This window comes from Triplophysa dalaica, chromosome 15 (assembly GCF_015846415.1).
Source record: "Triplophysa dalaica isolate WHDGS20190420 chromosome 15, ASM1584641v1, whole genome shotgun sequence".
Lineage (NCBI taxonomy): Eukaryota > Metazoa > Chordata > Actinopteri > Cypriniformes > Nemacheilidae > Triplophysa > Triplophysa dalaica.
Window position 1 is genome coordinate 5,705,414 of NC_079556.1, and position 15,265 is coordinate 5,720,678.

At 38.3% G+C, this 15,265-nt stretch overlaps 1 protein-coding gene across 4 annotated transcripts in view; it reads right to left on the reverse strand.

Moving 5' to 3' along the window:
- hspa12a (heat shock protein 12A) overlaps positions 1–14,601 on the reverse strand; it is a 28,437-nt gene extending 13,836 nt beyond the window's left edge. For 2 of the 4 annotated variants that reach the window (XM_056767885.1, XM_056767883.1), the window contains exons 1-6: positions 14,293–14,601; positions 4,355–4,431; positions 4,026–4,153; positions 2,171–2,357; positions 1,653–1,757; positions 1,326–1,442 (exon numbers count right to left, since the gene is read on the reverse strand). In XM_056767885.1, coding sequence (XP_056623863.1) covers positions 1,326–1,442; positions 1,653–1,757; positions 2,171–2,357; positions 4,026–4,153; positions 4,355–4,431; positions 14,293–14,338 — 660 coding nt within the window. In that variant the 5' untranslated portion in view covers positions 14,339–14,601. Of the gene's footprint in view, positions 1–1,325; positions 1,443–1,652; positions 1,758–2,170; positions 2,358–4,025; positions 4,154–4,354; positions 4,432–5,301; positions 5,414–13,784; positions 13,903–14,292 lie in introns of those variants that run through there. The other 2 variants (XM_056767886.1, XM_056767884.1) reach the window with 2 other exon arrangements.
- Between the last annotated feature and the right edge of the window lie 664 nt (positions 14,602–15,265).

Consider the following 15,265-nt stretch of genomic DNA (forward strand, 5'->3'; position numbering starts at 1 on the left):
GGATTGAGATGAGAGAAGTCCAGGAAACGCCCCTGCTTATCCTCTCTTTCGCTCATTAGTGTGAGACAGAGCTTTAAAATGAGTATTTTTACTCTCAAGTATATTTTTAAATATGTGTGTTTTGCTTGTTTCATAATAAAGCATATAGCATACTTTGTAGACCACTCCACTTCATGTAATAAATAAATGTTATTTTGTACCTCTTAATACTACAGTAAAATTTTTTTTACTTCTGAAAGTGGTTTTATATGTATTTATTTAACCACTGTATTAAAGTTGAAAAAATGATGCAAATGTATTTATGAAATGAAACACTTTCATAAAAGAACATATACTTGAAAAAATGAAAATATGTATAATATGCTGTATACTTTCCCACCTCTTGTGAGAGTACTCAATCTCTTGGATTTAATACAGTGAGACTGATGTTATATTCATAAACAATGTGTAAACATTGAAAAAAATCATTTTACATTCATTTTAACCTTTCGTAATCCGTTTTGTCATATGACTTGTCACATTAAAACACATTTTGAAAACGTTGCAACCTCTCATGCGCCCCAAGTACTTTTGCAGATTATTTCCCAGAACAGTACGTTTTCATTTTAAGAATATAAAAATACATCAAACTGAAATTTCGATATTTACTGTATGATTTATAAAATTTATATAATATTCAATACAATTTCACAGGAGACTCTAAGTTGATGTTAAAAGCCTGACTGAAGTGTGTGTGTGAATGAGAGAAACAGAGATTGTCTCTAAAGGATGAGATCATTGTCTCCTTCAGCACTGACTTTCCTTTTCCTTTTACCCCTCCAACCTTTCTTCTATTTCTCATTTCCCTTCTCTCTGTTTTTTTTAACACCTCTTTACCACATTGACTCGCTCTCTCTTTACTCTCCATTTGAAATATTTCATTGTGTTTTTTTCATGTGCATGAACTCATTGCAAAAACGGAATATCAGCAAAACACTACCGTTGTCCTGCAATAGCACTGACTGAACACCAGGGTAACCTGATGATAAAACGCAGTACTGCAGTACTTCAAAATAGCCCCAGTGGCTATAATAATTAAATTATGCTTGTTGAATTAACCTTGTATTCTATGTTTGTGTGCAGCTTAAAAAGCCAAGTTAAATGTAATTAAAGTGTGTCACCCCTATGCATGGTTTGAAAAGGAAATAGGGATGAATTTTAATCAAAAGGCACAGAAACTATCCTGCACACAGTGGAGAGAGACTATTTTTCAAAGTGAGACGGGGTTGCGTATATTTGTGTATGTGTGTGACAAAGAACAAATACAAAAGGTAGAAAAAAGAAACCTTATATGCGGCCTCTCTCATAAACTGCTTGGCCGGCATCTTCCAGATGGCCGGTACAGTGATGACCCATCTGACATCACCATTATCAAAGTCCGCCCCTGCCTGGTCACTCAGCTCCTGTAACCAATCAAAAGTCAGCTTCAAAGGGAGGAGACTTACACGACCCAATGTGTAAGACAAGTTTTCAAGCACATAGAATATCATTTAGGACAAAATACAGTCATTTTAAACCATTATAGTGCAGTTTATTGAAACAGGATGCTCATTTTGATATTCAAATAAAAATCCTTGGCACGATATACACTTGTAAATGTTATGGAGATATACCTTAAGAGCTTGCTCCTTGAAAAAAGCCAGAGCATATGCGAATATATCCAGAGCTTTCACCTTTTTCCCATTGGCGGCATGCAGATCTGTATCGATGGAAAGATTCTGCAGGAGAAAATACAGATCTCAGAAACATGCCAACACATCATTAAACACTGGAGCAGTCTTGTGACATCAGATTTAATAAATTAGGCCAGCAAGAGTCATTACCAGCATGAGCCATTTCAGTTTCTGAAAGCTTTGATTTATTAACCGGGTAAGTATACGGTGTAATGAGATTTCTGGATGGCTTATATTTAAATATTTGACAGCCGCAGCCAGACTAAATGCACGTCTAGTGAATACCACCCTACAGTATCACACATGCATATTTTAGTAAGGAAAGGAAACAATGTCCCTGTATTTATGATCAGAAATTTCCATAATGTTTATGTTTACTACTGAGAAACCGAGGATCCTCAGTCCACTCTCGTATACGTAAATCAATAGAAAGTATGTCAGTAAGAGAGTTTCCTTACAGCAGTGGTGTGTAGTTTCATTTTAAACTTTTCCAAGTAGAGCCATTGTTTAGATTCAGTGGGATCCAAGTCGTGGTAAAAATCTCGGGCTGCATAACCAAAGCTATGGAACTTCTTGTCCGGGCTCAGGAGAATGGTGGTGGGCGTCTTTTGATTGGACACACCTGGGTCTCCACCCTCCCAACGCCTGGCAACAGAGGGAAATCAACCATTCACAAAAGAACCGAACATCAGATTATTTGGTTTTCAAACAGCAAATTAAAAGCACAGATACATTTCCTGAGATCTAAAGGATTTTGCATTGTGAAATTTTCATAATGGTACATTACTCCACTAAATTCCTATTAGCGTAATGGAAAATAATTGATAACTGATCAACCAAAATAAAATATGATTTATATTAAAGCTACTCTGTGCCACATGAGAAATGTCTGTATCCAGTGTGCATGTTTGCAGGACAGAGATAGTAAGATAAATACACATTAGTTTAAGTGTGGTAGTCTGGTGGAACCAGACGGAAACATATGTCCTCTTAATACTCTAACTGGGGAGATTTTGGAGCTTCTCTTCTTGTTCTGTGAAACTGACCTAAGATGACTCACATCACATTATCCTTAATATCCATAGAGACATATCATCAAAAAAACCCATAAGCATCTTAGAGAGACATAGAGGTTTAAAATATTCATGTGCTTTTACTTTACCACGGCTCAGTACCTAGCAGAGAAAATGCCACAGAATGAAAACACTTCATTACAGCAGCCCAAAATGCATTTTTATATCAGATTAGTTTATATGTATTACTTACTGTAATGAATGTCACTGCATTAAAGAAGAAAATATGAGATTTTATTTTAAAGACACCACAGTTCAATCCAAAACAATTTACATGAGTTTGTTTAGTTTGATTCATAAAACAATAGACATATAATTTATAATCAATGCAAAAATGATTAAAGAGACTATATGACTGTCAAATGCAATGAAATGACCTTAAACGTGTGGTTTAGGTGTAGAAATCCATTTTGGGGCGACCATAAAAATACAACGTTTTTTTTAATACAATTTAATTGTCATTTAAAACCAGTGATCTGACTAACCGTGCAGAATATCCCATAAGGTCCAATAAGGTGGGTCATACCAAAAAATTAATAAATGAATCAGGTCTTTTCAAAGCGACCAATTTTGTCAGATTTACTAATCCACATTTACTAACTTTTAACATGATCGGCATCCTTTATAAACACTACAACTGAATGTCAAGAGTGCTTGTTAGTTAAACTGAAATACCTTCAGATGTAACTGACTTCAATGAAAAACGAACTGCATTTTTAACTTTACAACTTGAAACTTCACATGATTGTAATTGTGAATATTTATTGTGAGGATGCCCTCTATAGCTGTACATGTTTTACGAATAGAATCCTATTTCCATCCTTCCTAATTGGTACTGTGACCTAAAGGACTTCCACATCCCAGTTTAAGTTGGAAACACGTGACTGGCTCTGCCTTAGGTTCAAATTTCACGTGACCAAAAATGTCAGGTCAAGGTCAAGCCGCAGTTGTGGGTTACCCTTCAAACACATAAACATTAGTACAGTAACACACAAACACTATTGCTAAACAGTTCAGAGTACACACTCTGAATTTGATATTTAGTATGATATGAGTTTTAATTGGGCGTCTATGTGTCGAGTACCTTGGACTGAAAGAGAGACACTGCAAGCTATGCTAATGGATGGACAATTATATTAGTCTATCAAAAGCATCTTCAGATTCGCTCTGTATCTCATTTCTGTTCTTCTTTCACATGTACCCTCCCTCCACGCCCAAGGTTCTGCCCGTTCTGTCTCACCTCATTGTGTGAATGCACTCCGGTTCTTTAGTGAAGGCATATGCGTAGCCACTGGAGGTGGTGCCAAAGTCGATGGCCACCACCACCATGTAGTAGTGTCTCGTAGGCTCATTGTCCTCCGAGTCATTCTGCAGAAGAAAAAGAGCGACAAACAAAGACATGGAGAATAAGAGGAAGTCATGCTGTCAAGTATAGGTCAAGCATTGCATTTTTGTAGGTAATTGCAGCTCAGTGTAAATAAGTATGAAATCCATTAAGGCCACATTTGCATACCAGACACTTCATGTAATGGGTTACATGGTGATGGCAATAAAAAAAATCTAGCTCACCAGTACATGTGTGGGGGAGAGTGGCGTGATGCCTGGGTCGCCCATACTTTTGGCTGGAGATGGAGTGGCCATTGCATCTGCGAAGAGAGTGAAAGAGGGTCGTAAACGTAAGAGAGATGTAACCTAATATAGATGATGACACAAATATTGTGTTGCAAGGAAATTCTGAGCCAGAATCATGTTAAACTAGATCATTGTCTTAAACGGACAGTTCAGCCAAAAATACAAATTCTGTCTTCATTTACTCACCCTCGAGTTGTTCTTTGTTTGGATGATATTTGGAAGAATACTTGTAACCAAACAGTTCTTGGCCACCATTGACAACCATCTTTGTATTATTTGTATATTATATTACAAATATCTTTGTAAATTTCTTTGTTCTGTTGAAGACAAAATAAGTTTTTTAGAAAAATGTATGAAAGCAAACAGTTTTGACTACCATTGTGATTTTTCCAAATATGGTTGTCAATGGTGGCCAAGAACCATTTGGTTACAAGCATTCTTCCAAATATCTTTCTCTGTGTTCATCAGAACAAAGGAATGACACAGATTTGGAACAATTCGAGGGTGAGTAAATGAAGACAGAACCTTTATTTTTGGATGAACGGATCATTTAAGAATGTGTGGATGTTTCGCAGCTTTATGTTTGGGTATTTTGTAATACATGCGTGAAAATGGTTCAAAATGTGACAATTCTTGATGTCACCTCGAAGCACAATCATACAAAAAAAGAAAGAGTACCAAAAAAAAAACATTGGTTACCAAAGCTATGCTCTACAGTATTGTATTTTGGACTATTGTATTTTTGAACTATAGCACGCAATGATCATTTTTGTAGGTGAACATCTCATCGATGCTAACTAAACATTTAAAATACCCTCAAAATCCATTTATACGGCACTTCAGGATGCACTCTAAGGCTCAATTTCATGCTCTCCGGTGGATACCTGGACAAAATTGCTCCATCAATGATGATTCTTCAGTGTGAACAATTTATAGCAGGAACTAGACTTAAAAGCTCAATTAATGTTCAGTGAATTCGTCTGAAAGACCATTCATTTGGCCACACTTTTTATAACATCGCTCACGTCTCGCATTTAACATGATTCGGCCATAAAATCATCAAATCCTTTAAGAGCTTTAGGCCACTACAGCAACAGCTGCTCCCCTCCGCACTGACATTTGAATCGAATTAGAGGTTGTATTTGTCCATTCCCGTCGTCCTCATTAGCCGGGCCTAATAGCTCCGCTAAAACACTCGGAATACGAGCACCCTGAACGCTAAACGAGCTCCCGGTTTTGGCGCTCGGCGGGACGCCACATTTTTCAGAGCGTTCATCCTCTTTCCCGCCTTTACCCCATACTGAGCGACAGAGTGAACAGAATGAGCGCGAAGCTCTCCGGCGAGTAATTACGGGTTGAGTGACTGGCTACCTGCGGCTCACACTTCATTTCAACCACTCACCAATACACCCGTTTCCAGCCACCGAGATTGATTTTAAAATGGGACAATGGAACATCACAATCAATACCGAAGGAGTAAAATGATTGTCCATAATGATAAACGCCTATAAGTGAAGTGTTATTCAAAGAAACACACTTGACCGTCTTTTTATATTTTTCTGGGGGTTAAAGGAATTTAAGTTTGTTTACATGGCAACACGGCTCGCTGCAGAGAGAGACTTCATTAAAACACATTAAAGTTGTGCGAGGGTTATTACTCGACATCAATGGCGACCGACAGCTGATTGTGAGCCTCTTTATTAGCGCCTTTTATTTTTCTGTATGTGCGAGTGCATTTTATGTCTTTTCCATGTCAACATGACCGAGTATCCGAAAGTGTGAGAATCGAAAGCAGAAAATAGCCGCAAATGGTGAATAATTACCTGCATTATAGCCACAGTGTGAATTCACATATTAATTTGCTTTCGCTGTTGTTCTTAGAATGTATTTACACAAAACATAAGTGCGGATGACAACAAATTCATCTGAAAACAGGTCTGAACCTGAATTCATGTTGCAAAAGTGATCGTCAACGACAAAGATTGATTCTTTTACTCACGATTTATAATAATGGGTTGTTTTAACACAATACCCAACAGATGATTTTTTTAATTATAGTTAGTGTGAATAAAGTTTTCTCACTTCAAGTTTTTGCCCAAAATGGGACATTCTTTGACTTTCTGCATGGTTGTTCTGTGTGTTCAAATGGTTTACTCAGCAAGTTTTTACTGTTTTAAGTTTCCTTAGGCAAAACCAGAGAGAAGATGTGAAAATAATCCCTCCTCTCGTCCATAACAGAAAGGGAGTGATTGAATGAGTGTTCAGACTCTGGAATGTTATACACAATTCTGGCAGGAAGCAGCAGTCAGAGGTCATACCTCCTCTGTGGAATTACAAATTCTCAGGAATTTTAAACAGCCAAACATACAGATATAATAAAGCAGAGATGCATGCACAGACTGAAGACTTCCAAGAAAAGTGCTTTCAGATCTGGAATCTGTTATCTAGGAAATATGCAGAATTGAATTGCAATTGGGTGAGAGCAAGTGAGTCAAAACCAAAGATTTGAGATTATAAATAAGTATATAAAAAATAAAAAGGCAGTCTTAATAATCTACTCAAAATGTCAGTCATAAATGTCACTTTTCTGTTTTTTTTTTAATATATAATTAGATATCCATCAAGCACGTTATGTGACAAAAAGCTTTTTTTGGTCATTTTAAGTCTCCTTTCCTATCTTTTCCCTCAGTGGAACTATTATTTCCTGTAATGTCACATACCTCATTTCCCCAAACAAAAGAGGAAGAAAGTGAGAGAATAAATGATTTTAGTGGTAGATACAAAACTGAAATATAAAATACGGAGATTCACATTACGTAAAACAGCTTTGAACATTTTTTTAAAGGATTATTTGTTTAAATTTACCTCAAAACGTCTGAGACAAATTGCAACTTACTTTATGTTTGGTTTGAAAGGACTCCAAAAGCAACAGCCGAATGCAGAGATACATGCAAGTAACACTTTTCAACTATTCTGAAAACAATTCTTTATTTAAATAAAAAAGGTTTTATTTATTTTGGAGAATCTATCGACAGAAACGCGATATATTATACATATGTCTTCAGAGGTGTATAAAGTGCTTACATAATGAAGTGAATACCTTTTGTATCTACATACACCGCAGTTCCCCTTACATCAAACACATGCCACACACACATGCCACACACACACACACGCACACAGAGGACGAAAGCAGCCACAGAACAGCTGTGAATGAAGCAATGCTCTACCATTCCCCCCTCGAAAGCACATATCTAAGAAAGACTTGTTTGTATATTGAAGCCGGGCTGAATTTGAAAGAATGTGTTTGCATGAGTTTCTCTAGTGTCGAAACGCTGGAATGTGAAGTTGGAGAACAATTAGAGGGTTTGAAAAGTGCAGAAAACTCCCTTTGCATTCCCCACAATGTTTCAACATCCACATCTTACTCTGTTACCCTGGCAAACCACAAGACATAAATCGCGAGTAGCGTAACAAATGATTTTTGGCATAAAACATTTTGAGGGGTAAAGGCAAACATGACATCACAGGGGTGTACATGACATCACACCCCAGAGAGACAGAGCAGTCCCCTTTAAAAATCAATACCAGTGCAGCACTGCTTTAGAGAAACATAATACATTCTTACTGAGAAATAGAATCGATTTTTGCAGCACTGAATAGAGCTGTAACAAGCAGCCATCTACACAACACAGCAGCGGCGTTCTCTGTAGTGTTAAAGCAGCTCAAAGATCAGAGCTACCTACTGCATGAACTCAGCAAGATCAAGCAACCGTGTCGATCCAAAGAAGATCTGGTGGATGACTCTCCATAACTGCTTTCAACTTTCATAGAAAATATTTGCGGCTATATATCGAAACAACCACAATGCTAGCATTACCATACTGTGTTTTGATTGGACAATTTGTGATTAATTAATCAACTAGAGTTACACCGATATATCGGCCGATAATCGGTTTTGGCTGAAAGTTTAAAAACGGCCAAGAATCAGCGCCGATAATACTGTCAATCAAAAGAAGGCAGGAAAAAGCATGCGAATTTGTGCTCTGTACAGTATATAGAAAATATCACCAATTTGATGTATAATATATTAATAGTCATTATATGAATTAATAACTTTCAGAAAGTTATGAAATATCATAGGCATAGTTCAGCCAAAATTGAAAATTCTGTCTTCATTTACTCTGAGATTTTTCCAAACGTGTATAAAGGAAGAAATTTGGGAGAATGTCAGAAGCTTAACAGATCTCATCCTTCATTGACTACTATAGTATTTATTTTACCTACTATAAAAAAGGGTCAGAGCAATAAAAAGAATAATAAGGACAAACTTTTGAAAGAAGGCAAGACCTCCAAAAGTTGAACATCTGTGTGTCTCTTTAAGGAAATTCTAAAAACAACTATTTGGAGTAACAATAGTCTTCCTTCCTGAACTTCTGGTTTTAGACACTCTGATTGGAGCTAGTGCACAAAGCAGAAGGATAAACTCTCGCAAACATTCACAAATGACACAATCGACTGTAAATAATAACTCTGCAACTTTCAATAGCCTTCTAGGCTTCTTTCAGATACATAACAATCATCAGAAGGTTTTAATCTTAATATTCTGTGACATGCTGTTAAATAAACTGGAAATTTGTCAAAAGTTAAAATAATAAAATAATGTGTAAAGTGTAGTTTGTACAATAATCTACTTGCAGTGGATGTTTATGTGAGATAAATGTTAAAATACATATTGTTTTGAAAATACAGCAAGACTTTATCATTATAATGACAAGACTAACATGTGTTAGTCATTTGAACCTCTTGTCATTGCAAGCCTGTGTGCCTTTCTTTCTTCCGCAGAACACAAAATAATTATTTTTGAAGAATGTTGTTAACTGGCCCACACACTTGCATTGGTTTTGTGTCCATACAGTAAAAGTGAATGCCGTCCAGTGTCACGTTAAATCAGTAAACAATTACATAATCCACAATCAAAAATTGCGTTTAGAAATAAAATAGAAGTTCACCTGCCTAGATCCGTAGCCCTATTGAGAAAAGAATGATCTCAAAATATATTGTTTGTAATACATAATCTTGATTCCCAAAGTCATGTTCTGAAGGTCAGGCTAATCTCAGAATAGTACACTTGAAGAACATGCTTGCCAGTATATAAGTAGTGAGTATATATATATATATCCATGCATCCCCCCCTTACTCCCGAGACTAAAGGCCAGACACAGCTTGAGTGGATTATCGGCATTTCTCTGCTCGCTGGTGGGGTCAGTATCCACACATACTGCAGCCGAGTCCACAGGGAATACACTACATGAATCAAGACTTCTACTTCTTCTTTTCAAGCCCATCTCTTAGAGAGAGCTACAAAAATCAGATCACGCTTTCACACAGAGTTGTCTGGAGCAACTCCAATAAATCCAATAACACTCGTGATGTACTAAAATGCATTTTAAAGGGATGGTTCACACAAAAATAAAATTCTGTCATCGTTTACTCGCCCTCATGTCATTCCAAACCTGTGTGATTTTCTTTCTTCTGCAGAACACGAGTGAAGATATTTTGAAGAATGGTGTTAACCAAACAACATTGGCCCCAATTGACATCTCCCGTATGGACACAAAACCACTACAATTCTCAAAATATATTTTTTTTCACAGAGGAGAGAAAATCATACTGGTTTCTAATGACATGATGGACACTAATTTACACAATTTTTATTTTTGGGTGAGCTGTCCCTTTAAATATCAGTGATAACAAGAGCTCTAAGCAGCTGCCTGTACAGAAATGGACATATGAATTATTAAAGCATATGTGAAATTATTCAAGAACTCTCTGTAGCCATCTGAATCCCACAGTACATGACAGACCTAGTAACACTGAGCAAGATTCAAGATTTGGGTCACATCCAAGTCAGGTGACTCAAACCACACTTGCTCAAAAACATCCACATTACAATGCCTAACATGCTGCAGACCACCCAAAACTATTGATAAAAATCCCTTCATGCTATACCGTTTCAAACACAACACTGGGGAAATATGTGGATACTTGAATAAATACTGTGCAGAGTATCACAGATGCGCAGCATGGGAACATGTGTGTTGGGTGGAGTCTGCTTTGGCTGACTTGCTGTCAGACACATTGTTAAAAAATCTTTACTGTGTGTTCATAGAGAGTGCCAAGAAGTGATATTTTTTAGTTGTGGCGATTCAAATGGGTTTTTAAACCACCCCCCATTATCATCACACAGATGGTCTTCTTGACAATGAAGGATCCCCCCTCCCCAAACCTTCTAGAACTCTCTGCATTCCTTTGGGGACCGTGACAACCACAGCTAATACCTATAACATGACCTAATGTTAAAACAGAATTTGGGGTCTTTTGTGTGCTGTAGTAGGCTTTTAAAAATGTACGTCATTCATAGCATGTTTTTCAATGAAATAGTAAAAAGACAGTTTCCATCTGCAAGCATTCCAGTCTCCAATTTAAACTTTATTTGTGAAAAGAGAAACATTCTCTGACGCTAAAATGTATTCAGAGATAATAACTTGATCTGATAGCTTTGATTAAAATAAAAACACGCATAAACCAAGTCTGACATTCAGGTTTGCAGTCTAGGACTATGTTCAGAAGTAATCGCAAAAATATCATCGAAACTGCCATGAGGCCACGTGAAACTGAATAAACTATGCAACAATAAAAATTGATAAATACCTTAGCTATTTTGCAAGGTGTCTTATTTCTATGATTTTGTACGATGTACAGTAAATCGCACCAAACCCCTCCCATAACCCCACCCCTAAACCCAACCGTCATCGACACAAAAGCAGTAGAAGTAGAAAAACGTACAAATATTACGCATAAGCAGTCTCATTAAACAAATTCCTGTGAGATTATGTTGGGAAAATGTATGTCACATGACCTCATCCAAGTTCTCAAAACTAAACGCTGTAATATTATTTTTGTTATTTACTGAAATATATCCTAACTTGACCATCCAATAAGTAATGAGTTTCAAAAGTTGTTACTTATCATTTATGTTTCACATAATGGAAGGTCGAGAGTTGAGCACATAGCATTGTGAGAAACAGCATCCTGTGATTCACTGCAAATAGCGCAGGTCATCCAGTATTGCATGTTTACATACTATTTGTTGAAATTTTATCAATTTTAAGAAAAATAGGCTAGCATCATATTTCAAACACACCCTATATAATTTCAATTACAGTTACAATCTTTGGGGGCAGTCTATACCTGGAGGGTTCAAACTAGTTGATTCCTGCTTCTATTACTACCTATTTCAAGAGAACTCAGAAAAGAAACAGAGTGTAATGAACACAGATGCTGACCACAGACAGCACTCGTCAAATGAAGTTGTCCTTAATGTGTGTGTGAAGCTAAAATCCATGAGCAGACCTCAAACAGAGACACTAATGGCTCAGCTTTAAATTACATCACCCCGTCATCCTACCTCTCCAAACACACAGCCAGGGCCCAGACACCCCCTGCTAGCTTAGCATCGCCTAGACTGCAAGCACAAGCTTTCTGTTTGCAAGCAGAATCTTTTGTAATTTCCGCAGAAAAGATTGTCAGTATCGTTGGATATTAGTGCTTTTGTGTGTGCAAATGTTTTATAAATTTCAAATTTCTTACTATACTAGTTGTATGCCACGTGTCACGCTCATGTGCACTCACATCACGTCTCATAACCACACCCTGAGAGTGGGCATTATCTCTGCTCTCCTCCTCACGTCACTGCTCACCCACAGTTATGGGTTGCTCCGTGCATGCATGTATAGTATGTACATGTTGTGCATATTTGTTTTGCACACATGTGTGCATTGTGTTAGGATGTGCTGTGTGTATGCTTTAACGGTGTTTAAATGCATGAATGCTGCAGACAGTCATGAATACCCACTATCCCCTCCCTGCTGAGTAAGCAGTCGTGCCTCACGTGCATGAGCCTGTTCATCTGCACCAGCCAGCCAAGCAGAACCACTGCATCCATACGAACCACTGTTATCAGCCCCTCTGTGCTCCAGATGCAGGTCAATACTCAATACTTGTCAATAATCAAAAATACTACTGGGACTCAAGGGCACAAACCTTGGAATGCCTTATAAATGCAAATACATATGAGTCTGAATGTACAAGAACATTTTAAACTTCAGTTATCGTATGGGAACGTTGGTTTATCAATGCAAAGCATTAAAAAGATCAATTAGAATTCAACCAAGTTGGATAAAGAAAATATGATTTTTAAAGAGATGGCTAATATTAAATCAGATTATCTCTCTTAAAACGGCATTCAATAGCTGTTCTGAGGATTTGAACAAGCAAACAACAGCTCTGTTTTCCAGAATAAACGCACGAGATGCATGAAAATGCATGAAGTATCTAGTCTGAATACAGGAAGTTGAAAGCCATATTTGTTTACATACGGTCTCCACATGCAGTACGCGCAAACGCCCATCTAACATTTTTGGCACTTCTCTTCTGTACCCGCCTCCGTGCTCTACCTACAGTATGAGGCCTTTCCCCCCTACTCAAACAATGACTTCTTTATACTAGAGGCCCGAAGTGCCACCGTGGGAATGTGCTGTGGGACATGTTTTCATTCTGACCAGGGATTGGCAACGTAAAGGTTGAAACGCCAAATCGAGCACGTCCGAACGACTTGTTAAATTGTCAAAGTAGACTACAAAGTTATCACACATTGCAAGCGCCAAATGGTACCCGCGACAAGATTGATGTCAATATGCAAATTTCCAGCGCGCCCGCAATTAGCACGCGAGTGTCAGATCCGCAACATCGACATGCGACATCCTGATCTTATTAACAAGTTCAGAGCAACACACCGCCGCAATATTCTGCCGTAAATGATGATGCAGGGGACATTGGGAAGACCGGAGGAAAAACGGCAATGTCGTAAAGATTGTTGCGCAGCGCATCTCTCCTTAAATATCACCTTGATGGTGACCACTGCACAAACAGGAAAGACATATTCACCAGTCCTGCTCTGTCATACATGCGCCCCTCCTGAATCACATTACATCACATCAGCAGTCCAACAATTCAGCGTCCTTCCTAAAGGACGAGCAGCAGAGCGTGTGCACGTTTCCCTTCCAATGCGCGGAACTGTCGGAAACACACGCCAGACCTTAAAACAAGCCTCACATATCGAAATGATCATTCCACGAAAGACCCAAATGTTTCTCGATCCCTCTGCTGCGCTGGAAACAGTCGCATCAGGTCGGACATTCCTCTGCAGTGCGAGAATTCCGTGATAAAACGGGCTCGTTGTTTTAATACGCGATATAAGTATATTTGAAGTGTGTGGGTCGGTGGTCGAGGAGCCCTAACTTACCTCGTTCTTGCTTCACCTGGGATGATGATGATGGAGCGTGCAGACTTTTGCTGCATTGACTCAAAGCTCCCAGGAGCGCAACCACGTGACCCAACTCTGCACCGTTACTATCCCAGTCCACCCAAGTCCACACTGCGCTTTTAAAGTCCCGTGCGTTTTCTTGCATTCTTTATATAGAGCATTTATACACGGTTTAGATCGGGATCAAATCCCTTAAAATATGGGGCTGCGTTGCCTCCAATGCGGTACAGCTTCAATAAATGTGCTTTAGAGGAATGTGATAAAAAAATAAGACATACAATGCAGAATTAAATGCGATTCAATAAAAAAAGGACTTTGTGTGGATCTGTTTGTGAAACACCAGCAAATACAATTACACTAATGATATCAGATGGGATCAGACTATGTGGGCGTTGCCAACTGAATGAAGCGTAAAATAACGGGATCGCCCCCTGCTCAAATTGTTGATGTTACACAAACTTTTCCTTTTAAATTGAATTTCTCTTGCCTGTGACGATGTCGTCTATGACCAGGTCTTCCTCAGTCGTCATCATATTCTTCAACTTTGCGTATTTCCACTCCCCCAAGTTCTAACTTTATGGCTTGGCGCGGGGCATTAGGTTCCTTTACAGATAACTTTTGTTTTCAAGCGCGCGCCTCCACCGTCAATACACGTTTTATCCCACCAGACTTCCAGCCAAAGAAAAGAAACACAGCATGAATCGCATTTAAAACGTAGTTCGCGTCTGACCTGGAGTTCAGTTTTCTTCAGACTGTCCGATATCTAGAGAAAGGAAGGGTACCGATCCAGACTTTCCGTCTGTTGGCTCGCCGTCCCGCCCCGCCCTTTAGTCCCACTCCATGTGCAAGACTGATGAAACCAGGAATGGAGTAAACACAGGCCACATCAGTGTGTGTATTTAGTACAATATTCGTTGGGGTGTTTATTGTAGGCTATAAGGCATTATTTCCGTGCTGCACTGCAATTTCTGTATCTATATAATTTAAGTATAAAACGTTATGTCGAAATGCAAATCTATTCAATTTTATTAACTATGGCTTTAACGTTTAGTAACATTCCTGAAACCCAAGTTTGAATCATTAGTTGGGTTGCTGGGTCATCAAAAGGTAGGCCTACTGTTGCTTTCAAAGCCTTGTAGCAAATGGAGATTACACATGACAACTGATGTCACTCATAATCATGGCATCATACAGCACATGTGTATGTTTGCTGTTGACACTTACATAGCCTTTTAACAGGCCAGAAATTGTATATGATTTTACTGTTTTTAATCCAGTTATTCAAGCTTCAGTGGGCACATCTGAGGACAATAGATAAGATTGGTCACATTACGCGATGTTGCTGTGTTTTAAAAAGACCCAAATGCCCCATCTAGTGGTCAGACTGAATTTGACCTACAAGACCCTCACCTTGCCATCTAAACCCCCACATATCATTATGAAAGCTGGACAATTTAAAG